Source organism: Gorilla gorilla, chromosome 8 (genome assembly GCF_029281585.2).
Source record: "Gorilla gorilla gorilla isolate KB3781 chromosome 8, NHGRI_mGorGor1-v2.1_pri, whole genome shotgun sequence".
Classification (NCBI taxonomy): Eukaryota; Metazoa; Chordata; class Mammalia; order Primates; family Hominidae; genus Gorilla; species Gorilla gorilla.
Genome location: NC_073232.2, coordinates 106,742,961 through 106,769,873, shown reverse-complemented (window position 1 = coordinate 106,769,873; position 26,913 = coordinate 106,742,961). Strand labels below are relative to the sequence as shown.

Here is a 26,913-nt window from a genome sequence, read left to right as displayed (position 1 = left end):
AGAAAAATAATTTAAGTAGATTACTTTATCACATATTTCTATTTACACTAAATCTATGAAGTCAAATTTCTTATGAATTAACTATATAAAAAACAAACAACTGTGGGCAACTAACCAATACCCATTTTTCCTACAAGGGTTTATAAATTTTCTGACATAACCCACATGACATTCCAAAATGATTTTGTCAGTAGCATTATTAGTAATATTAACTCTTTTTAATATGGTGTTTCACTTTACTAGTTTGAAATTTTAAAATGTCCCCCAAAACACATATATTAACAGTACATCTCTTATATTCTGAGGCAAAAGTTAGAGGAAGAAAATATATCTCTGAAAATCAAAGGTGACAATTTCAGAAGAAGAGATGTCTCAAATACAGAGGAAAGTGAGTCATAAATCAAAACTTTATGTAATTTTAGAACCAGTGAGGATATCAGAGACCAGCTAGCCAAACTGTTTTCAAATTGTTTTTTCAGATATGCCTCAGACCATCTTGAGGGGCAAGCAGAAGGCCAAGTAAACAATCTCTACTTTCTTTCTTTCTTCTTTTTTTGAAACAGAGTCTCTCTCTGTTGCGCAGGCTGCAGTGCAGTGGTGCGATCTCTGCTCACTGCAACCTCTACCTCCCGGGATCAAGCAATTCTCCTGCCTCAGCCTCTCCAGTAGCTGGCATTACAGGGTCACACCACCATGCCCAGCTAATTTTTTGTATTTTTAGTAGAGACAGAGTTTCACCATGCTGGCCAGGCTGGTCTCAAACACCTGACCTCACGATCTGCCAGCCTTGGCCTCCCAAAGTGCTGGGGTTATAGGCGTGAGCTACCGCATCTGGCCGACAATCTCTACTTTCTTTTATTTGTTTTATGTATTCATATTCTATATAAGATTTCTTGGGAGAATGTTCCACTGCTTTACCAACAAAAAAAAAAATGATGAAAGAGAAGCTTCAAAGCCCTGATTAAGCTGACCTGCCTCTCACACGTTACGCATGAGAAAACTAACACCAGGCCTGTTCAGAGTATCACACCAAGGTAGTATCAAACAAGGTTAAAGCTGTGGCCTTCTGATTCCTCAGTTCAATATCATCCCTATCATACCATGCTTTTAAGATCATCCAGTACCAATAGCTATCTTACATAGTAATCATATAGTAAAAATTTTAAAATTAATAAAAACTTAACTGGAGCCAGGCACAGTGGTTCATGCCTATAATCTCAACGCTCTGGGGAGGCTCAGGTGGGAGAATTGCTTGAGGCCAGGAGTTTGAGACCAGCCTGGGCAACATAAAGATACATCATCTCTACAAAATAACTTCTAAAAAATGAGCTGGGGCTGGGCATGGTGGCTCACGCCTGTAATTCCGGCACTTTGGGTGGCCAAGGCAGGTGGATCACTTGAGATCAAGAGTTCGAGACCAGCCTGGCCAACATGGCAAAACCCCGTCTCTATTAAAAATACAAAAATTAGCCAGGCCTGGTGGCGGGCACCTATAATCCCTGCCACTCTGGAGGCTGAGGTAGGAGAATCACTTGACCAGGCAGCGGAGGTCGCAGCGAGCTGAGATTGCGCCATTGCACTCCAGCCTGGGTGACAGAGTGAGATTTTGTCTCAAAAAAAAAAAAAAAGAGCTGGGCGTGGTGGCATGCACCTGCAATCCCAGCTACCAGGGAAGCTGAGGCAGAAGGACTGCTTGAGCCCAGGAATTCGAGGCTGCAGTGAGCTATAATTGTACCACTGCACTCTGGCCTAGGCAACAAGTGCGACTCCGTCTCTAAAATAAATAAATACATAATAAAAAATAAAAACTCAGGCTGGATGTGGTGGCTCACATCTGAAATCCCAGCCTTTGGGAGGCCGAGGTGGGTGGATCACTTGAGGTCAGGAGTTTAAGACTAGCCTGGCCTATATGGCGAAACCTGTCTCCACAAAAATTACAAAAATTAACAGGGCGTGGTGGTGCACGCCTATGGTCCCAGCTGCTTGGGAGGCTGAGGCGAGAGGATCTCCTGAGCCTGGGAGATTGAGGCCGCAGTGAGCCAAGTTCGCATCACTGCACTCTAGCCTGGGTGACAGAGCAAGACCCTGTCTCAAAAAAATAAAAATAAGTAATAAATAGATAAATACTTAATTGGATATGTCAGAAATATTTCGAATTCTGTATAGTAAAATACACTCAACTAATGTTTAAATACCTTCTAGAACAATATAACTAGCCTTATATATCCTATGTTTACTTAACATTAAAGAAGTAACTTCAATTCCAAAATAGCACCATAAAGCAGAACTGTATACTATTATAACGGTCCATTAACTTAAGTCAAAGGAAAAAATATCAGTTGTTAATAAGGTGTTAGATGTTAAGTCTAAAAATGTATACAGCTGTGTAATATCTTCTAAAAATGTACGTTTATCCTGAAATAACAATTGTCAGGAAATAAACACTGTTAAATTATCCTGATATTATTTTTTTGGTTGGAAAAGAGAATGAATGAATATGTAAATTTATACACACAAGAGTATACTTTTATGCACCTAATCAAATGACACAATTGGGCCTCTAGAGAGACTCTGTAAGTCACAAAAAAATTTTGAGTTTCTAATCATATTCTCACAGCCATAAAGTTAAAATTATTAAATTATAAAATAATTAGAAATTAATAATTATAAAATATAAAAATGGTAAAAAGTGAAATTCATTAATAGATTCATGAATTATTATCTTTATTTATAAACTAAGATAGTAGAAGTCCAAGTTTTATGACTGTAATTTCAAGATTCCTCCTATTCTGTAAAAGTATATGCAGAAAAACTATGATCCTGGTATGTCATCTTATTCCTCCTTTAGAACAAACTTAATTATAAAAATAGTAGAGAAAAATAAAAGCATGGGCAACATGGTAAAACCTCATCTCTACAAACAATACAAAAAACTAGCCAAGCATGGTGGCATGTGCCTGTGGTCCCAGCTACTTGGGAGGCTGAGAGGTAAAAGGACTGCTTGAGCCTGGAAGGTCAGGCTACAGTGAGCTGTGACTGCATCACTGCACACCAGGCTGGGCAACAGAGCAAGACTCAAAAAAGAAACAAAAAAAGAAATAAAAAAAAGAATTCAGTATCATCTTGAAGACAGACTTGATGAATTTTACCATCCATCTTCTTATTAAAATCAGAAAATTATATCATTTGGAGTTAAATTTTATACCTCGTTTTTTAGCCTCAGCCACCATCTCATCGTATTCTTGTCGGTGACGTAAAGCTTCTTCCACAGATTTGGCAGGAAGATTTCTGGAAAAAAAAATTACTTAAGTCAAGACAATTTTTAAAAGATTAACTTTAAACTTACTAACTTGTTTTTACACCCAGATGCAAAGAATTTCTAAACTAACCTCATTTCATACATTAAGGAAGTGAAAGGCTGAAAAGAACTGTGCATTTTAGAACAGAATCAGAATCCAGGTTGTTAATATGTGGTGTGTGTGTGTGTGTGTAGTTCTATGTCATGTGTATATAAGTTGGTATATATTTAAACATTTCAGATTAAAAAAAATAGAGATGGGGTCTCACTATGTTGCTCAGGCTAGTCTCAAACTCCTGGGTTGAAGCAATCCTCCTGACTCGGCCTCCCAAAGTGCTGGGATTACAGGTGTGAGCCACTGAGCCCAGTCCATTTCAGATTTCAGTCAATATTTTTAGGTTATTTGTTAAACTCACTTACTAGAGTTTCCTTTAGTCAACTTTTTTCAGATATAATTTTCATATAATAAAATGAATAAACATATTTTAAGAGTAGTTTGATGAGTCTTGACAAATGTATATACCTGTGCAGCTAACTAACCAATCAAGATATAGAACATTCCCATCATTCTACTAAGTTTCCTTGTGGTATCCCTCACAAAATTCCTTCTTTGATTTCTATCACTATAGATTAATTTGTTTCCTCTTCAAGAATTTTATAGACTCTTGTGTCTGGCTTTTCTTGTTTTTAATTTACATTGAAGGACTAATGTCTGGCTTCTTTTGCTCAGCACAGTTTTGAAAATCATTCATGTTGTTGTATTAGTAATGTATTCCTTTTAATTGCTGAGTAGTATTCCATTTATCCATGTGGGTGGACACTTGGATTGTTTCCAGATTGGGGCCATTATTAATAAAACTACTATAAAAATTAACATCAAGTTTTTGTGTAGACATTTGCTTTCATTTCCCTTAGTTAAACAAAAGTCTTGGGTTATATAGTAAGTGCGGATATACCTTTACAATAAACTGTCAAACTGCTTTCCATTAATTAGAGTTTTAAGACAACATTTTAACTAAAAACTGGATCATCCATCATTTGCATACATAGTAGTCCCCCCTTATCCTTAGGAGTTATGTTCCAAGACCTCCAGTGGATGCCTGAAACCTCAGACAGTAACAAACCCTATATATACCAGGTTTTTTCCTATACATACATAACTACGATAAAGTTTAATTTAATTGAGATTAAGTTAACCCAGCACAATATGTTGCCATCAATTGGAACACATTTTTGTTCATATCTTCCATCCATACATTTAATGTCTTTTCAATCATAACTAAACACCGTGCTCTATGGCAGTAACTTTTGCAATTTAAGGTGTGACAGTAACACTAGCATAAATTTCTTTTTCATTCTTCACAATTTCATGGATAGGAAACTGATTCTTACCACAGATCTTAGCAACTTCAGCATATGATTTTTTTTTTCTTATTAATTTGAAAACTTTCACCTTTTTGCTTAAAGGAGGAACTTTACAGCTTCTCTTTGGCATATCTGAATTGTCAGCACCACTACTCTTAAGCTTTGGGGGCATTACTAATAAAATAAGGGTTCTTTGAACACAAGCGCTGTGGTATCACCAACAGTTGATCTGACAACCAAGATGGTTACTAAGTGAACTACTAGGTGGGTAGTGTATATAGTGCAGATAAACTGAACTCATGTCCCTGGCAGGATGGAGCACGACAGTGAGATTTCATCATGCTACTCAGAATGGCACGCAATTTAAAAATTAAAAGTTATTTCTAGAATTTTCCACTTAATGTTTTCAAACCACAGCTGAGTACAGGTAACTGAAATTGCCTTAAGCAAAACCGCCAATAAGGGGTAACTACTACACCGTATTTTGGTTTATCAAATCAATGGCTTCACAGAGTCAGTGATTTAGATATAAAAAATGCAAAAAGAAATACACTGGTATATTATCACTTATCCAAATATAATCATAATAGTGTCCAGTTTTAGGAGTCAGTTTTTTCTTTTCAACAGGCTAGTGTGGAAAAAGGTATGTGACAAATTTCCAAATTATAAATTCTACCTCCTCTTCTCAAATTAGTCAACTGATCTGGTAGGTTGTAGGAGGGAGGAATAAAAGTTAAGACCTCTGCTTCAGGCCATAATGGAATAAAAGAAACCAGGTTTACCCTTTCCCCTTAAATCATTAGAAAATGGACAAAATATATTAAACTATAGTTTCCAGACAACAGACACTGGGCAGCACAAGAAAGTGATCTTTAAGAGAAAAGAAATAAGCAAGGTAACCCTACAAGTACCTGACATTTCCAGGTCTCAGTGGTCCATCAGTCCTAAGGTGAGGAGAAAGTTTAGAGTTGGAGAGTCCAAGACAGCTAAAAGTTACAAACCAGAAAACCAGAAAAGAAGGGAGCTGCAGAGAGTCCTCTCAAGGGTTTGGCTGAGTACTGATCTGTGCATATGTGTGATTAACTACAGCCAGAGAAAGAACCACCAGAGAAAAAAAAATAGGACATTCTTAAAGTTCACACAAGACCAGCCAGAGTGGAAAGACCTCCTGATAGATAAGAGTACTAGGTAGAGTGCTTACAAGAATAATGCCTCAGTAGTGAGGACAAATTACTCCTAAACTAAAAGCTATTCTGGAACCACTCCAACAAAGATTAGGTCAAAAGGATCAAACCATTTCCAAAAAACTGCAAACCAGACTAAAGCCAAAAAGTATCTAAAAGAACACACAAAAAAGTTCAGCATCCACCTATGTAAACCACAATGTCTGACATTCAATAAAAACAGAGATGTGAAGCAGAAAAATATAATGCATAATGAGAAGAAAAATTAATCAACAGTCACAATATAAAAATGTCACAGATAATAGGATAACACAAGGATGATAAAATAGCTGTTATAAATATACTATAGGCATACCTTACTATACTGTGATTTGCTTTATTACATTTTGCAAATATTGCATTTTTTACATATTGAAGGTTTGTAGCAACCCTAATGTCAAGCAAGTCTGTGGGTGCCATTTTTCTAACAATGTGCTCATTGTGTGTCTCTGTATCACATTATAGTAATTCTTGCAATATTTCTTTTTTTTTCTTCTTTTGAAACAGAGTTTCACTCTTGTCACCTAGGCTGGAGTGCAAAGGCGCGATCTTGGCTCATTGTAACCTCCACCTCCCAGTTGGTTTCAAGCAATTCTCCTGCGTTAGCCTCTTAAGTAACTGGGGTTACAGGTGCCTGCCATCATGCCTGGCTACATTTTTTGGTAATTTTAGTAGAGATGGAGTTTCACCATGTTAGTCAGGCTGGTCTCAAACTCCTGACCTCAGGTGATCTGCCTGCCCCAGCCTCCCAAAGTTCTGGGATTACAGGGGTGAGCCACCGCACCCAGCCAATTCTTGCAATATTTCAAACTATTTCATTATCATTGTATCTGTTATGGTGATCTGTGATAGGTGATTTTTGTTGTTACTATTCTCATTGTTTTGGGACACCACACACAGTGCTAATATAAGATGGCAAATTTGTGTGCCAAGGCAAACATGTGTGTCTTACTGCTCCACAGACTGACCATTCCCATCTCTCTCTATCTCTTCAGGCATGCCTATTTCTTGGGATACAACATTGAAATTAGGCCAATTAACAACTCTACAATGACATCTAAGTGAAAAGAAGAGTCCCATATCTCTCAATTTAAAATCAAAAGCCAGAAATAAATGAGTAAGCTTAATGAGGAAGGCATGCCAAAAGCCAAGATAGGGGGGGTGAAGAAAGATGGCAGAATAGAAGCCTGCACCAGTTGTCCACCCTGCAGGAACACCAAATTTTAACTATCTGCACACAAATAAGCACCTTCATGAGAACCACAAATCAGGTGAGCAATCACAGTACCTAGTTTTAACTTCATATCGCTGAAAGAGGCATTGCAGAGGGTAGGAAAGACAGTCTTAAATTGCCAACACCACCCCTCCCCCAACCCTTGGCAGTGGCTTCTTGGCTAGGAGACAGAACCCATGCACCCAGGGCAGGAACAACACAGTGACTGAGGAACTTTGCATTGAACTTAATGCTGCCCTAGCACATGGAAAGCAAAATCATGCTGAACTCAGCCAGCACCTGCCCATGGAGGGAGCATTTTGAACAGCACTAGCCAGAGGGGAAGCGCCCATCCCAGCAGCTGAAACTTGAGTTTCAGCAAGCCTCGCAATCGCAGGTTAAAGTGCTCTGGGATCCTAAGTGAACTTGAAAGACAGTCTAGGACACAAGGGCTGCAATTCTTAGGCAGGTCCTGATGCTATGCTGGGCTTAGAGCCGGTGGACTGGGGCAGTAGATGACACAGTGAGACACCAGACAGGACATTTGGGGGAGTGCTTACGCCACTCCCCTCTCAATCCCAGGCAGTGAAGCTTACAGCAACAAAAGTAACTCCTTTCTTCTTCCACTTGAGGAGAGGAGAAAGAAGGGTAAAGAGGACTTTGTCTTGCATCTTAGATACCAGCTCAGCCACAGTAGGATAGGGCACCAGGCAGTGGTGAGGCCCCCATCTCAGGTCCTAGCTCCTGGATGACATTTCTAGAGACACCCTAGAATAGAAGTGAACCTGCTGCCTTGAAAAAAAGAATACGGTCCTGGCAGGATTCATCACATGCTGACTAAAGACCCCTTGGAGGCCGGGCCGGTAGCTCACACCTGTAATCCCAGCACTTTGGGAGGTGGAAGCGGGCAAATCACTTGAGGTCAGGAGTTCGAGACCAGCCTGGCCAACATGGTAAAACCCCATCTCTACCAAAAATACAAAAAATTAGCCGGGTGTGGTGGCATGTGCCTGTAAGCCCAGCTACTCGGGAGGCTGAGGCAGGAGAATTGCTTGAACCCAGGAGGCGGAGGTTGCAGTGAGCCAAGATCGCACCACTGCACTCCAGCCTGGGCTACAGTGCGAGACTACATCTCAAAAAAAAAAAAAAAGACCACTTGGGCCCTGAATAACAAACAGCAATACCCAGTGGTGCAATCTCAGCTCACTGCAGCCTCCGCCTCCCATGTTGAAGCGATTCTCCTGCCTCAGTCTCCTGAGTAGCTGAGATTACAGGCACGTGCCACCATACCCAGCTAATTTTTGTATTGTTTTAGTAGGGACAGGGTTTCACCATGTTGGCCAGGCTAGCCTGGAACTCCTGACCTCAAGTGATTCACCTGCCTCAGCCTTCCAAAGTGCTGGGATTACAGTCGTAAGCCACTGTGCCCAGCCTACTCTTATCTTAAGTAGAAAGATTAAACGATGAACCAATAAAAAATAATACCTGAAACAGCTTTTCAAGAATAGGCAGTAAAATAAGACATAAAGACTAACAACAAGTCAGCCATTATGGTGGCTCCCATCTATAATCCCAGCACTTTGGGAGGCCATGGCAGAATTGCTCATGCCCAAGAGTTCAAGATCAGCCTGGGCAACATAGCAAGACTTCATCTTTACTAAAAAAACAAAAAAAAAAACAAAACCCAGCTGGGTATGGTGGCATGCACCTGTAGTCCCAGCTACTCGGGAGTCTGAGGTGGGTGGATCAACTGATCGCGGGAGATAGAGGCCACAGTCAGCGATGACTGCACCACTGCACTCCAGCTGGGGCGACAGAGCAAGACCTTGTCTCAAAAAAAAAAAAAAAAGAGAAACAACAGAAGTTAAAAAAAAGAAACAACAAAAAGTTTTTTAAAAAAAGTGAAACAACAAAAAAGCAGGAGGATGAGGTTGAAGTGTAAAGTTTTTATTAGTTTTCTTTTTGCTAGTTTGTTTGCTTATGCAATCAATGTTGTCATCAGTTTAAAATAATGGGTTATAAGGTAGTATTTGCAAGCCACATGGTAACCTCAAATAAAAAAAATATGACAAGTAACACAAAATAAAAAGCAAGAAATTAAATCATACCACCAAAAAAAAAAAATCACTTTCACTAAAAGAAAGACTGGAAGGAAGGAAAGAAGAGAAGACCACATAACAACCAGAAAACAAATAACAAAATGGCAAGAGTAAGTTCTTACTTACCAATAACACTGAATGTAAATGGACTAAACTCTCCAATCAAAAGAGATAGAGTAACTGAATAGATTTAAAAAAAAAAAAAAGACCCAATGATATGATGCCTCTAAGAAACACCCTTCACCTATAAAGGATATATAGACTGAAAAGAAAGGTACAGAAAAAGATATTCCATGCCAATGGACACCAAAAAGGAGAAAGAGTCGCTATACTTATGTCAGACATAATAGACTTCAAGACAAAAACCATAAAAAGAGACAAATAAGGTCATTATATAATGATAAAGGGGTCAATTCAGCAAGAGGATATAACAATTGTAAATCTATATGCACCCAACACTGGAGCACCCATGTATATAAAGCAAATATTATTAGAGCTAAAGAGAAAGATGCACCTCAATACGATAATAGTCAGAGACTTCAACACACCACTCTCAGCACTCGGCATATCTTCCAGATAGAAAATCAACAAAGAAACATTGGTCTTAATTTGCTCTATAGAACAAACAGACCTAATAGAATATTAACAAAATACTTCATCCAGTGGCTGAATATGCATTCTTCTCCTCAGCACATGGATCATTTTCAAGGATAGACCACATGGTGCTTCCTTAGTTAAAAACAAACCAAGTCTTAAAACATTCAAAAAAATGAGATAATATCAAGCATCTTCTCCAATCACAATGGAATAAAACTAGAAATCAATAACAAGAGGAATTTTGTAAACTATACAAACACATGCAAATTAAACAATATCCTCCTGAATGACCAGTGGTGGGTCAATGAAGGAATCAGGAAGGAAATTTAAAAATATTTTGAAACAAATGTTAATGGAAATTAAACATACCAAAACCTACGAGATACAGCAAAAGCAACACTAAAAGGGAAATTTATAGCTATAGGTGCCTACATCAAAAAAGAAGAAAAACTTCAAATAAGCAACCTAAAAATGCATCTTAAGGAACTAAAAAAGCTAGAGCAAACCAAATCCAAAATTAGTGAAAGAAAAGAAACCCAAAAATTAACTGGGCATGGTGGCATGTGCCTTTAGTCCCAGCTACTCAGGAGGCTGAGGTGGGAAGATGGCCTAAGCCTAGGAGGTCAAGGCTGCAGTAAGTCATATTCACGCCAATGTACTCCAGCCTGGGTGACAAAGTGAGACCATGTTCAACAATAACAACAAAAAAAAAAAAAAAAAGAAGAAGAAGAAGAAGAAGAAAAAAGAAAAAGAGCACAAATAAATGAAATTGAAAGAAAACAATACAAAAGATCAACATAACAAAAAGTTGGTTTTTTGAAAAGAAAAACAAAATTGAGAAACCTTTAGCCAGACTAAGAAAAAAAGAAGACTCAAATAAGTAAAATCAGAGATGAAAAAGGAGACATTATAACTGATATCACACAAATTCAAAGGATCGTTTGTGGTTGCTATGAGCAACTGTGTGCCGATAAATTGGAAAATCTAGAGAAAATGGATAAATTCCTAGACACATACAACCTACCAAGATTGAACCATGAAGAAATACAAAACCTGAACAGATCAATAGCAAGTCACAATGGAACAAAACATTTAATTACAGAGTTGTAATTAAAAGTCTACCAGTAAAGAAAAGCCCAAGACCTGATGACTTCACTGCTGAATTCTACCAAACATTTAAAGAAGAATTGAACTGACAACAATCCTACTCAAATTACTCCAAAAAATAGAGGAGGGAATTCTTATGAACTCATTGTATGAGGCCAGTATTACCTTGATACCCAAACAAGACAAAGACACATTAAAAAAAAAAAAAAAGGAAAACTACAGGCCAATATCCCTGAGAAACATGGATGCAAAAATCCTCAACAAAATACTAGCAAACTGAATTCAACAATACATTGAAAAGATAATTCATCATGACCAAGTGAGCCTTATCCCTGGAATGTAAGTATATTTCAACGTATGCAAATCAATCAATGTGATACATCACCTCAACAGAAAGACAAAAACCATATAATTTCAACTGACACTGAGAAAACATTTGATAAAACTCAACATCCCTTCATAATAAAAGCCCTAAAAAACTGGGGACAGAAGGAACATACCTCAAAATAATAAAAGCCATATACAACAGACTTGCAGTATCATATTTAATGGGAAAAAACTGAAAGCGTTTCTTCTAAAATCTGAACAAAACAAGGCTGCAGATTTTCACCACTGTTATTCAACATAGTACTGCAAGTCCTAGCTAGAGCAATCAGACAAGAGAAGGAAATAAAGGGTATCCAAATTGTAAAGGAAGAAATCAAATTATCCTTGCAGATGAGATAATCTTATATTTGCAAAAGTCCAAAGACTCTGCCAAAAAACTATTAAAAAAGACAAACAAATTCAGTAAAGTTGCAGGATAAAAAATCAACAGACAAAAATCAGTAACATTTCTACATGCCAACACTGAACAATCTGAAAAATAAAAAAGTAATCCCATTTATAATAGCACAAATAAAATTAAATACCTAGGAATTAACCAAAGAAGTAAAAGGTCTTCTTTTACTTAAAACAATAACAACTGTAAAACACTGATAAAAGAAATTGAAAAGGACACCAAAAAATGGAAAAATATTCCATGTTCATGGATTGGAAGAATCAACATTGTTAAAATGTCCATAATACCCTAAGCAATCTACACATTCAATGCAAACCCTATCAAAATACCAATGATATTCTTCACAGAAATAGAAAAAACAATCCTAAAATTTATATGCAACCAAAAAAGACCAAGAATAGTCAAAGCTATTTTGAGCAAAAAGAACAAAACTGGCCAGGCGTGGTGGCTCACGCCTGTAATCCCAGCACTTTGGGAGGCTGAGGCGGGTGGATCACCTGAGGTTGGGAGTTCGAGACCACCCTGACCAACATGGAGAAACCCCATCTCTACTAAAAATACAAAATTAGCTGGGTGTGGTGGCCTGTAATCCCAGCTGCTGGGAGGCTGAAGCAGGAGAATCGCTTGAACCCAGGAGGTGGAGGTTGCGGTGAGCCGGAGATCATGCCACTGCATTCCAGCCTGAGCAACAAGAGCGAAACTCCACCTCAAAAAAAAAAAAACAACAAAAAAAACTGGATAAATCACATTATCTGACTTCAAATTATACTACAGAGCTACAGTAACCAAAACAGCATGGTACTGGGATAAAAATAGACACATAAACCAATGGAACAGAACAGAGAACCCAGAAACAAATCCATATATCTACTGATAATCTGTCATTTTTGACAAAGGTGCCAAGAATATACATTTGAGAAAAAACAGTCTCTTCAATAAATGATACTGGGAAATTTGGATTATCATGTGCAGAAGAATAAAACTAGACCCCTATCTCTCACCACATACAAAAATCAAATCAAAATACATTAAAGACTTAACTGTAAGATCTCAAACTATGAAACTACCAGAAGAAAACACTGGGGAAACTCTCCAGGACACTGGACTGGGCAAAGATTTCTTGATTAATACCTCACAAGCACAGGCAGCCATAGCATAAATGACAAATGAGATCACATCAAGTTAAAAATGTTTTGCACGGCAAGACAAACAAACAAACAAACAAACAAAAACAAAACCAATAAACAGAATGGGAGAAAATATGTGGAAACTACCTGTCTGACAAGGGATTAATATAATAACTAGAATATATAAGGAGCTCAAGCTTATATATCCACAGGGATAAAGCTAATAATCCAATTTAAAAATAGGTAAAATATTTGAATAGACATTTCTCAAAAGAAGACATACAAATGGCAAACAGCCATATTCAAAGGTGCTCAACATCACGATCAGAGAAATGCAAATCAAAATTACAATGAAATATCATCTCAACCTAGTTAAAATGACTTTTATCAAACAGACAGGCAATATCAAATGCTGAAGAGGACATGGGGAAAAGGTAACTGTTGTACACTGTTGGTGGTAATGGAAATTAGTACAACCACTATGGTGAACAGTTTGGAGGTTCCTAAAAAAACTAAAAATAGAGCTACCATATGATCCAGCAATCCCACTGCTAGGTATATACCCAAAAGAAAGGCAATCAGAATATCAAAGAAATATCTGCACTCCCATGTTTATTGCTGCACTATTCACAGTAGCCAAGATTTGGAAGCAACCTGTGTCCATCAACAGATGAGTGGGTAAAGAAAATGTGGTTCACAGGAGGTGGAGGCTGCAGTGAGCCAAGATCGTGCCACTGTACTCCAGCCTGGAAGACACAGTGAGACTCTGACTCAAAAAAAAAAAAAAAAGAATATGTGGTTCATACAGACAATGGAGTATTATTCATCCACAAAAAGGAATGAGATCCTGTCATTTGCAACAATATGGATGGAAATGGAAATGATGTTAAGTAAATAGCCAGGCACAGAAAAATATCACATGTTCTACTTATTTGTAGAGCTAAAAATTAAAACAATTGAAATCATGGAGATAGAGAGTAGAAACATGGTTACCTAAGGCTGGGAAGGACAGTAGTGGGGCAGGGAGAAAGTGGGGATGGTTAATAGATTTTAAAAAATAGAAATAATGGGCCAGGCACTGTGGCTCATGCCTGTAATCCTAGCACTTTGGGAGGCTGAGGCAGGCGGATCACCTGAGGTCGGGAGTTCACAACCAGCCTGACCAACATGGAGAAATCCCATCTGTACTAAAAATACAAAATCAGCCAGACGTGGTGGTGCATGCCTATAATCCCAGCTACTCGGGAGGCTGAAGCAGGAAAATTGCTTGAACCTGGGAGGCAGAGATCGCAGTAAGCCATGATCGCGTCATTATACCCCAGCCTGGGCAATAAGAGCAAAACTCCGTCTCGAAAAAAAAAACCCAGAATGAATAAGACCTAGTATTTGATAGTACAACAGGGTGACTATATAGTCAATAATAATGTAATTGTACATTTAAAAATAACCCTGTAGCCATAAAGAAGAACAAGATCATGTCCTTTGCGGGAACAAAAGCGGGAACCATTGATGGAGCCAGAGGCTATTATCTTCCACAAACGAATGCAGGAACAGAAAACCAAATACCACATGTTCTCACTCATAAGTGAGAGCTAAATGATGAGAACTTCTGAACCCAAAGAAGGAACAACGGACACTGGGGTCTACTTTAAGGGTGGAGGGTGGAAGGAGGGAGAGGAGCAGAAAAGATAACCATTGGATACTGGGCTTAATTCCTGGGTGATAAAATAATCTGTACAACAAACCCCCATGACATGAGTTTACCTATGTAATAAACCTTCAGATGTACCCTGGAACCTAACATAAAATTTGGAAAACAAAAAGAAAAATGAGAAAATAAAAATAACTAAAAGATTATAACTGGATTGTTTATTACACAAAGAATAAATGCTCAAGGGGATGGACACCCCATTTACGATGATGTGATTATTATGCACTTGCATGCCTGTATCAAAGTATCTCATTTATCCCATAAATATATTTATCTACTACGTACCCACACAAAATAAAAACGAAATTTAAAAAAAAAGCCAAGATAGGCCAAAAGCTTGGCCTCTTCAGCCAGTTAGGCAAGTGGAGAATGTAATGGAAAAGTTCTTGAAGGAAATTAAAAGTGCTAATCAATGAACACACAAATGATAAGAAAGCAAAACAGCCTTATTGCTGAGAAAGTGTGAGTGGTCTAGATAAAAGACCAAACCAGCCACAATATTTGCATAAGCCAAAGTCCACTCCACATCAAGGCCCTAACTCTCTTCAATTCTATGAAGAGTGAGAGAAGTGAAGAAGTTACAGAAGAAAAGCTGGAATCTAGCAGAGATTAGTTAATAAAGTTTAAGGAAAAAAGCTGTTTACACACATAGAAGTAAAAGATGAAGCAGCAAGTGCTGATGGGGAAGCTGCAGCAAGTTATCCAGAAGATACACTAAGATCACTCATGAAGGTGGCTACTCTAAACAACAGATTTTCAATGTAGACAAAACAGCCTTCTACTGGAAAAAGATGCCATCTCGTATTTCCAAGCAAGACAGAAGTCAATGCCTGCTTCAAAGGACAGGCTGACTCTCTTCTTAGGGGCCAATGTAACTGGTGACTTTAAGTTGAAGCCAATGCTCATGGACCATTCTGAAAATCCTAGGGCCCTTAAGAATCATTCTAAATCTACTCTACCTGTGCTCAATAAAGCCTGGATGACAGGACATCTGTTTACAGCACAGTTAAATGAATATTTTAAGACTATTGATGAGTCTCACTGCTCAAAAAAAAAAAAAGATTCCTTTCAAAGCAATACTGCTTATTAACGATGCACCTAGTTACCAAAGAGCTCTGATGGAGATGTACAAAAAGATGAATGTTATTTTCATGCCTGCCATCACAACATTCATTCTGCAACCTGTGGATCAAGAAGTAATTTTGACTTTCAAGTCTTTTTTTTTTTTTTTGAGGCAAGGTCTGGCTCTGTTGCCCAGGCTGGAGTGCAGTGGCGTGATCATGGCTCACTACAACCTCTGCCTCTCAGACTCAAGCAATCCTCCCACCTCAGCCTCCCAAGTAGCTGGGAATACAGTAGTGTGCCACCACACCTGGCTAATTATATATATATATATAAACATACATATATATATATATAAACATACATACATACATATATATATATATATATATATATATATATATATATATATATATATATGTTTTTTTGTACAGACAAGGTCTTGCTGTGTTGCCCAGGCTGGTCTTGAACTGCAGTCACTGAACTGGGAAACCTAAATGCAAAGGGAATAATTGAATCCTGGGGTGGCAGGGACCAAGTGGCAGCACTCAATCATTAAAGCAAGGCGAGCAGAATTACCATAATGAACAGCAGAGTCAAAGCCGCAATCAGAATAGTATGACTTGCACAGACCTATTGTGTTGGCTAGTTGATATGGTGTTGTTAGAAGTGAAAAAAAGAAGCCTACTACATTCTTACTTGATCTATATAAGCAGAAAAGTGCTAGGTCAAGAGAACAAAAGTCTATCCTGAATCATGAAGACTAATGGCCCCTCAATCACTCCCCAGACTTGAGCCAGCTTACAGACCCAGAATCCTTTGAATGCGGAAGATGATGGGTCCCCTTGAGAGGACTCCAGTACACTACCAAAAATTTATACTATTAATCTTTCTCCCAGCCTTCCCCAAAGGGGCTTACAGCCTTTTACCAGGGTAACTATTCATTAGGTAAAAGAAAACAATCAGATCGTTCGGGGACTACTGGATATCAGCTCTGATCTGACACTAATTGCAAGAGACCCAAAATGTTACCATAGTCCAGAGTCAAAGTAGAGGTATGTAGAGGTCAGGCGATTAGTGGAGTTTTAGCTCAAGTCTTTCTTACTGTGGGCCCAGTGGGTCCCCAAGCCCGTTCTGTGGTTAGCATAAGGTCAGCATGAAAATGAAGTTTTTTCTCAATATGGTGAAAGATATCAACCCTTGTCTTTGATGCATGGAGCCACCATACTAGCACTGAACTACTTAATTTGGGCTACTTACATACTTAAATTCTTGCATATTTAGGCTACTATTTGGGGAGTCTCTTATGTGTAGCTGAATGTAATTGCTTAATCATATACCAATAAATCAATGATGGTGCTCTAAAGGTCAAGAGCCATCACAAACTCCAACCACATTTAAAATCCATGGAGTTTAGTCCTCACATCCAGATCCATTGAATCTTATAATTCCTAGTATTGCCTACACATACTAACTGCCTTAAATCTTGCAAATCGATTCTGTCCAAAGCTGCTTTCTACCTACGTCATAGCACCAACTATTAACTCCAAAATCCTAGCCTTAAGTCTCTCTTATTTCCTTTTACAAGCTATTCTGCTTGCCTCTCTGGATTTCTGCAAAAGAATAATGGATTTAACTGTTCCTAAATTTCAGAAAAAGTACTTCCTAGAATTACAAAGAATTGTGAAGATAAAAGCAATGATGGATTCCATATAGTTCCATATAAAATAATTACAATATCCCTTTTCATTATGTTAATACTTAAAAAAAACTTTATTTACTGTAAAGAAAATAAGACCACAGGAAAAAATAGAAGCTAAATATAAATCCAGTTTTCAGGTAAATAGTGATATTGTACTCTGGGTGATATTATTTTTTTCTTTTGCTTCTACATCCCAGAGCAATACACACCTTTCTGGAATTATTAATCTTTTGAACCTGTATTCCCTTCTTTTGCTTTTCTAGGCCTTTTAACAACCTTGCAATGAATTCCTCTATTAAAGTTCCTCTGTTTGAAATTACTACATTGATTTGTTTTTCTGACTGGACTCTGAGCCCTTAAGATACAGAAAATTGCTTGATTGATAGCTGTATTTCATTTACCTTTAGAAATTTTCATTTTATCATTGGAGAAACAGCTTAATTGAAATCACATTTCCAGTTTTTTTTTTGAGACAGAGTCTCGCTTTGTCACCAGGCTGGAGTGCAGTGCACAATCTCCGCTCACTGCAACCTCCACCTCCAGCGTTCAAGCGATTCTCCTGCCTCAGCCTCCTGAGCAGCTGGGACTACAGGTGCACACCACCATGCCCAGCTAATTTTCATATTTTAGCAGAGATGGGGTTTCACCATGTTGGCCAGGATGGTCTCGATCTTTTGACCTCATGATCTGCCCCCGCCTCTGCCTCCCATAGTGCTGGGATTACAGGCATGAGCCACCACGCCTGGCCTACATTTCCAGTTTAACTACAAATCCCGCCTTTAAGATTTCTAACCACCTACTGGCTTCCACCAAATAGGCCTGATCCTTCTCTTCACATAAGATGAAATGCTGCTGGTGTGAAGCTTAATCCCTTTTGCAATTGCAATCTCTGTCATCTTATTTTATTTTTTCTGAGACAGCGTCTCACTCTGTCACCCAGGCTGGAGTGTAGTGGCACAATCACAGCTCACTGTAACCTCAAACTCCTGGGCTCAAGAAATCCTCCCAAGTAGGCTAGGACTACAGGTATGTGCCACCACACCCTGGCTTATTTTTGGTAGAGACAGGGTCTCACTATTTTGCACAGGCTGGTCTTGAACTCCTGGCCTCAAGCGATCCTCCTGCTTCAGCCTCCCAAAGTCCTGGGATTACAGATGTGAGCCACCATGCCTAGCTCCTCTGTTTCTTTTCTACAAGTCATGGCAAATGATTTGCTGGGCACAGTTTAGGAGATCTAGTCTTCTATTTAATAAGGTGAAATTTGCAGATCTAAATAGACCTCTTCTCTGCACAACCTCACATCCCACATCTAGACCTCCCACATGGTCTAGATCCCACTGCTCACCTCCTGCTGTGCAGCCCAGTTCCTAACCAGAATCAGTCTGTGGCCTGGGGTTTGGGGAACCCTGCTGTAGAATAATTTCTATCTTCTTCCAGATGCCACCTCATAGTCGAAGTAGTGGCATTACCAGTAGATAAGACACAAAAGCAGAACAGGCCTCTTGAACCTGCCTGCATCCATAAACAGAAGAAACCTAAGATTACTCAGACCTCTGTTCTAGCTTCTTGGGCTATAACTAGATAGATGTTAGCTGGCCCAAGTCTGCTAGAAGAGTATTCTGAGGGAGATAAAGTACAAAGTTCCACTTTAGTACTCAGGTTGTACCCAGGTATTCCCATGTACAGTTTTCTTCCCCTCATCTGGTTTTATACTCAATAAAATTGAAGGTTTCATTCTCTTCTGTTCTCCATTATCTATTTTTCAATTGGTTGAAGTAGAAGAAGAAGAAATAAGTGATTAAACACCCTCATACTCCAATACCATGAAGACACTTTGTTGGTTTGTTTTAGTTACATAAATGTAAGTCATACAAATAACGTCCCCCCACCAAAAAGGCCCCTTCAAATTTAAAAAGGTGAACAAAATTGTTAATTAACCACAGCATCTCAGTGTTGGGTGGAACACTAGAGACCAAATTCAGTCTCTATATTACAAAGGAGCAAACACACAGAAACAGAATAAAAGCTATAACATATAGTATAATTAACTATAGATAGTTCAAAAGAGTGAAAATAAAAGTACTTTTTTCAGCTGTTTATATATTTTTGTACACTGAGTTCTTTTCATAATGTTATTGTACCTACCATATTATTTCAAGCCAATTCCATTGAACATTATTTCAAGGAATTGTTTGTGTGTGACAAGAAAGGTACAAGAGAAGTAGATACAACAGAAGGCTGAAGAAATCACCAAAGACTTGATAGAAAAGATAAAGCCTAATCCTTAAGGATTGAGTAAGTAAGAAGTAGAAATAAGATAAAAGCCTTCCAAGAGAGGGGAATAACATGAGCAAAGGCATGGAGGCAGAACCTAAAGAGGCAGATATGATACGAAATAGAGTATGGTGTAAAGAAAGATTTGTCCCCAACACCGTCTAGAATAGAACTTTTTGAGTGATATTTTCATAAACGCTTTCTGGGAAGAAATTAACATTCCCGGTAAAAAGCATAATCCATTTCGGATAAATTTTATCAAGCTTAAGCAAGCTCTTCTGGGAACTTATCTACGTACTCAGCTGACAGCTGCAAAGTCTAAAGATCTTTAACAAGTTATTCTTTTCTTGTTTATCTAACCACTCTTGTTTTCCTATAAATGTCTCCACCAAGAAAGGAATCTTTGAATTGGCCTGGTTCATTTTCATCCCTGGCAGCAAGTCTGAAATAAAATTTCACATGTTCTCATAACTAAGTTTCTAAAATGCTTTTTTTAAACAATGAAAAGACGATTATAAACATATTCATCAAATCCTAAAAGAGGAACATTGGGACCACAATTCTTTAGTATGAGGGAATGTAACCAGAATAAAAGAATAATGTACTTAATAAGTCCAGCTTTTTTTCTCTTGCAATGTCCAAAAAATATTCTACGCTCTTCTATTTGGCTCCAGACTCTTTTATTATGTTCATCAGGAAAATGGGTAGAAAAAGGTCCAGATCAGGAAAATGGCAAGAAAGGCTAGGAAGTTTTACATCTAAAAAAAAAAAGAGAGAGAGAAAGAATTCTTTAGCCAGGTGCGGTGGTGTGCGCGTGTAGTCCTGGCTACTCGGGAGGCTGAAGTGGCAGGATTGTCTGAGGCCAGGAGTTCGAGGCTGCAGTAAGCTATGATTGTGCCACTGCACTCCAGCCTGGATGTCAGAGCAAGACTCTGCCTCTACAAATTAAATTAAATTAAAAAGAAAGAGAGGGACAGAGAGACAATTCTAGTAAAAGAAAAAGAATTGATCCAGAGAACCCAAGGAGGAGAACAAGAGCTAAGAACCAAGTGGTCTTGCTTTAGGATGTGTTTTGTTTAATAATAAATCAGACAATGTTCTGAGGTACAGCAGAAAAAGAACAATTTAAGATGTTTTGCTGAGCATTAAGAATGTATTCTTAGGCTGGGCATGGTGGCTAACACCTGTAATCCCAGCACTTTGGGAGGCTGAGATGGGTGGACCACTTGAGGTCAAGAATTCAAGACCAGCCTGGCCAACATGGCGAAACCCTGTCTCTACTAAAAATGCACACAAAAAAATTAGCCAGGTATGTTGGTGCATGCCTGTAATCCCAGCTACTCAGGAGGCTGTGCCAAGAGAATGGTTTGAACCCAGGAGGTGGAAGCTGTAGCGAGCTGAGATCGCACCATTGCACTCCAGCCTGGGTGACTGAGCAAAACTCTGTCTCAAAAATAAAAAATTAAAAATAAATAAAACAAAACAAACAAACAAACATAAATAAATAAATAAGAAATGTATTCTTAATAATAATAGTAGGCTCCCAGCCAGGTCAGCTCACTCCTCTCTTGGGAGTGTACTCTTACTTCCTTAATAAAACTTTTACTTACCTAAGTAGTTACATAGTACAAAAGGCAAAGACAAGCACATCTTAAATACATACTAAATGTCAAGAAAGGAAAAATAACTGCCCTATCATGTTAAGATGGAGGAGCAGAGAGTTGAAATAGAAATAGACATAAAGAGCCAATACTTTATTATGTTTCGTATATTAACTCACAGAGACCTCTAGAAAATATGCGTAAGTCTTAGACGACAACAATATACTCTCTACTAGGGCCAGCAGTGCATGCCTACAATCCTGGAAGGGGAGACTGAGGCAGGAGGATCACTTGAGTTTGAGAACAGCCTGGGCAACACAGCAAGACCCTGTCTCTAAATAAACAAAAAACCCAAGAAAAATATATTCTCCCCAAATAGTTTTAGGATAGACAACGGGGATTAAATTTTGTAAAAATTAAATCCTTTCTCAATATCTTTCTCGCTATCTTTTAAAATAGTGAACAAAATTAAATTTAACTTTAAAATATAAACAATGTCACTGATTATCACTAAAATACTTACGATGGTCGATCCTCAAGAATCAAGGCAGTGGTAGAAAGCGGCTCAAATTCAAAATTCTTGCGTCTTGAAGACTGAGGTGGTGGTTTACAGGTCCTCCCCGTTCGTGCTTCATATTCCTAGAGTAAATTAAAACATACCTTATGCAGAAACTGCTCCAACATAGTTTGTATTATTAAATCTGTATCATTAAAAATATTATGCTATAATGAGGGATACATACAATTCAAAAAATAATTTGGTAAAAATATCAAGCAGACAAAAAATAAAAGTTTTTTTTTTGGAGGTGGAGGGGAGCTGGGAGCAGTGGCTCATGCCTATAATTCCAGCACTTGGGAGGCCGAGGTGGCAGGATTACTTGAGCTCACGAATTCAAGACCAGCCTGGGCAAGGGTCAACACCTCACCTCTACTAAAAACAAAACATAAAAAAAGTTGGTTTTTTTTTTGTTTTCCTGAAGCAACCTAAACTATAAATATATATTACATACAAAGTATCAAAATGTAAGAGAAGACAGAAATACACTAGATTAATTAAAGTTTTAGGGAGACATTCTTAATTGCCTTCTATGACATCAGCTATCCAGGCCATCTTTGAATAATCTACAACTAGATAAGCCTACTTCCTAAACTTTCAGTTAGATCAGTGATTAAAATGTTGAGACAAGATATAGATGCCACTGTATTGCTCTGAAGATCCCTCTCAAGGGTGACATTCAACCTCTAATGAAATGATAGTTTTGGATTTCAATCTAGTATTACAAATAGATCTACTTACTCTAAATTTAAACAACAGTTTGCTAACACATCTTATTCAAAAATATAGCCACAGACTGTCAAACATTTCACTAAAATTAAGAAACTTTCTATAGTATTCTTCTAATTCATCCAACCTGATAATTCTAATTAAAATAAATTAATTTAATATATGGTAAACACATTTAAATTTATCCATTCAAGTATTCTTTCATAAATGTTCCCAAACTTCTGAAATTTATTTACAGAAATTTGCCAAAGATCAATACCAAATTTACCAGCTTGCAAGTTTCAGTACCCACATTTTTTCCTTTCTAAAAAATCAAGCTAGCATCTGATCATCTCCAGGCACTAGTTATATTTTTCATTACATTCTCAAATATTACTCAATGATTTCATGAACTATGCAAGTCCACTGGTGGCTAGAGAAGACACTGATTTATATGAAGAAAATAAAATGCACTTAAAGTGGTCAGATATTTCACTTTTTAGTTGCTTAACTACAATTGCCTGTAATTCTTTTAATACTATTGTTACATCTTTTCCAACTCAAAGCCTATTTCTCCTTACTCAATTGGGCAATCGTAAAATGAGACCTGATAGTTCCATACCTCTTAAAAATTTGATAATCTTTTTTTTCTTTTTTTTCTTTTTTTTTGAGATGGTGTTATGCTCTTGTTGCCCAGGCTGGAGTGCAGTGGCATGGTCTCGGCTCACTGCAACCTCCGCCTCCCGGGTTCAAGCAATTCTCCCACCTCAGCCTCCTGAGTAGCTGGGATTACAGGCATGTGCCACCACGCCTGGCTAATTTTTTTTGTATTTTTAGTAGAGACAGGGTTTCTCCATGTTGGTCAGGCTGGTTTCAAACTCCTGAACTTGTGACCCGCCCACCTGAAACTCCCAAAGTGCTAGGATTACAGGCGTGAGCCACCGCATCCAGCTTTGATTATCTTCTTGAAGCTTAACCTTAATTGAGATATTACTTTTAAAAAACAACTTATGTTGTCTTATAAACTTCAGCTTACCTTGTGGTTCCAGCCACTGTTTATAAAGTTTCATATTCATCTTTAGTTCTGCATCTTCCCTTCCATCTACTATATCTATGCTCTGCTTATCTGAGAGCTCCCTTGCATCACCACATTGGGTTTTTAGAAACTTCTCCTCTATCAAATTTAGGATTGTGTGCACTTATGTTTATTAACTGTCATCTCAAAGAACCATACAGCCGTTCATAATCAAAAACAATAATGTCACTCATTTCTTTTTGTCTTTTCCAATTTTCTTTCCTAATATCTAGAATATATAATCATGCTCAATGTTTCTTTTCTTCATTACAAACTCCAATGTAATAAATCCCTTTTCTGCTCACATTTTTCTTACTAAAAATTATAGAAAAATAATAAATTTGTTATAATTTAAATGGTGTTTTATTTTCCTACAAGGTAACCTGGTTTCACTGCCAAACAGAATACCATGAATATTATCCAATAAAACATTTTCCATGCAAACAAAGGCCAAGCACACAGACAGCAAAATCAAACTTTTAAACCAATATATTAATAACAACTAACATTGACTGACACTGTGTAACCATGCACTGTTAGAGCCCTCCCAGTGGAGAAAAACTGAGGCACATAGATGTATACTCACTTGCTGAAGGTCATTACCAGCAGGCAGTTTGGCTCCATAGCCTGCCTTTTAACAATCTATTATCTTGCTATATTAACAGGCAGTAAAGTAGCTATGTATGACATAAAAAAAATTTTTTTTGTAGAGATGGGATCTCCTTAGGGTTGCCAAGGCTATTCTTGAACTCCTGGGCTCAAGCAATCCTCTCGCCCTGTCTCCCAAAGTGTCAGGATTATGGGTATGGGCCACTGTGCCTGGCTGATGAAAATTTAAAAGAATGAGATTCATAAAATCATTCAGTGAAAGGCTCATCGGGGTAGATCAGACTGACAATGCCTGAATCCCCAATCCACTTAAATATCACAAAAGGAGACCCCCAGACAGTATATTTCTTGTATGATGCAATATGAAGTATACACTACCATTCTTGAAATATTCTTGCCAAAAGAAAAATCAAAGTTAAATATAATTAAGCCTATAGAATTGTGTTCTCCAATATTGTGGCCAAAGTTAGTAATAACCAAATAAGCTAATACATATTTAAATATGCATAAAATTATCAAGGAAGTATTAAGAGGTTCTCCTCTGGAGAGTGAGACTAGAAATGAAGGGCTTTTGGTTCACCTTATGAAACCAGTGTTGATTGGCTTTGTAAACAACAAAAAATAAAGTATATCTTATGAGAGATCACTCATGGCCATGGTGGATGACGGACAAAGATCTTACTAAGAGGTGGGATCGGAACTGGAGCAAAAATGATGGGTACTGATAGGCAGAAAGAATTAAAAGAACAGGTCAGCAGGAGCAAACAAAGGCATGGATCAGGGAAACACAATAATCTCACTGAATAGGAAAAATGATGAGAAATAAGATTAGAAAGGTGTGGGTTAAATTACAGGGCCTTTCACTGGCTAAAATGTTTGGACTTAATCATGAACAAAATGGGAAACCACTGAAAGTTTGGATAAAGCCAAGTTTGATGAAAGCTGTCCTTTATAAAATGTGAACTAAGTATACATTTAATATATAAAGCAACTCAAAATGAAGCAGCTAGAATATAATTTATGTATCTATGAGAGGAATGAGCTTTTTTTTTTTTTTTTTTTTTTGGAGATACAGAGCCTCACTCTATTGCCCACACTGGAGTGCAGTGGCACAATCTCAGCTCTCTGCAACCTCCACCTCCAGGGTTCAAGCCATTCTCCTGCCTTGGCCTCCTGAGTAGCTGAGATTACAGGCATGTGCCACCATGCCCGGCTAATTTTTGTATTTTTCATAGAGACAGGGTTTCACCATGTTGGCCGGGCTGGCCTCGAACCCCTGACTTCAGATGATCCACCCACCTCAGCCTCCCAAAGTGCTGGGACTACAGGCATGAGCCACTGCACCTGACCTAGGAATAAGTTTTGTACAGAATCGTCACTCAAACATCGTTCACATAAGAAGTTGTATTCTAGCACTTTCCACATACATCCTTGTCATAAAAGTGCTGTAAATTTCTAGAGTAATAATAATAAAAAAGCTTTAAAACATTGTATGAGCTCATCTTTATCAGAAAATAGCACAGATTTCCATACCAAAATAACTTAAATATTTGCTGAATAAATTAAACATGCCATCCTAATGCAATCAGAATTACAAATTATATAGCAGCACTCCTGGATAAAAAAAAAAAGTAAAAAAAAAAAAAACAGAATTACAAATTGTATTAGAAATAATATGGCTGGGCACAGAGGTTCACGCCTATAATCCCAGCACTTTGGGAAGCCAAGGCTGGCAGATCACTTGTGCCTAGGAGTTCAAGACCAGCCTGGGCAACATGGTGAAATCCTGTCTCTATAAAAAATACAAAATTAGCCAAGTATGGTGGCATGCGCCTCTAGTCCTCAGCTACTTGGGAGGCTGAGGTGGGAGATCACTTGAGCCAGGTTGTGGAGGCTGCAGTGGGTCATAATCATTCCACTGCACTCCAGCCTGGGTGACAGAGTGAGACCTTCTCTCAAAAATAATAATAATAATCAGATATTAACACTAGTACTTTCAAAATTCATCACAAGATTATATGCTATTTATTAAGATGTTTTTGATTATATATAACAGAAAACCCAACTCAAACAGGTTTAGGCAAATTTATGAGCTCTTAAAACTGAATATTCCATACAATCAGTTAACTTTGGATTCTGTTTGACCAAGAGGTTCACAGCATAAACATCAATCAGCAACTCCATTTCTCTACTGTTCTCTCAGTTCTCCCCTCCTCCACGTGATCTGAAGATGTAATGAGAAATTTAAGTAAGTACTGATTTTTATCTACATTCCTAAAAGTTAGGTATATACAAATTGGCAAAAAAACCAAAAATTCTTCAGAGACATAGGGTAGACTCCCACTTGGTGAACTGGGTAACTCACACCAACTTTCTTGCTGCAAACAATCTCTGCAGTCCCTGACAAAGGGGGAACAACTGTTATGCCTGGAGGCAATACTGAACATCAGGGCAGGAAGGGGGACCCCAAAGGAAGCTTGGCTGTTAGTTTGGAAAGGCCAAAGGGCTCGAATTTTGGGGACACAGTAGTAGAAAAGAAAGTGCCCCATCAAGAAAGAACTCCAGGTCCTGCACAGTGGCTCACACCTGTAATCCCATCACTTTGGGAAGCTGAGGCGGGTGGATTACTTAAGGTCAGGAGTTCGAGACCAGCCTGGCCAGCATGCTGAAACTCTGTCTCTATGAAAAATACAAAAATTAGCTGGGCATGGTGGCATGTGCTTGTAGTCCCAGGTACTTGGGAGGTTGAGGCAGGAGAATCACTTGAACCCGGGAGGCAGAGGGTTGCAGTGAGCCAAGATCACC

At 38.1% G+C, this 26,913-nt stretch overlaps 1 protein-coding gene across 4 annotated transcripts in view; it reads right to left on the bottom strand.

The window, feature by feature from the left end:
- Nucleotides 1-26,913, bottom strand: part of TBC1D12 (TBC1 domain family member 12) — a 131,044-nt gene that overhangs the window by 39,098 nt on the left and 65,033 nt on the right. For all 4 annotated transcript variants that reach the window (XM_031015655.3, XM_055352519.2, XM_055352521.2 and 1 more), the window contains 2 exons: nt 21,684-21,799; nt 3,206-3,288 (listed from right to left, as the gene is read on the bottom strand). In XM_031015655.3, coding sequence (XP_030871515.3) covers nt 3,206-3,288; nt 21,684-21,799 — 199 coding nt within the window. The remainder of the gene's footprint in view (nt 1-3,205; nt 3,289-21,683; nt 21,800-26,913) is intronic.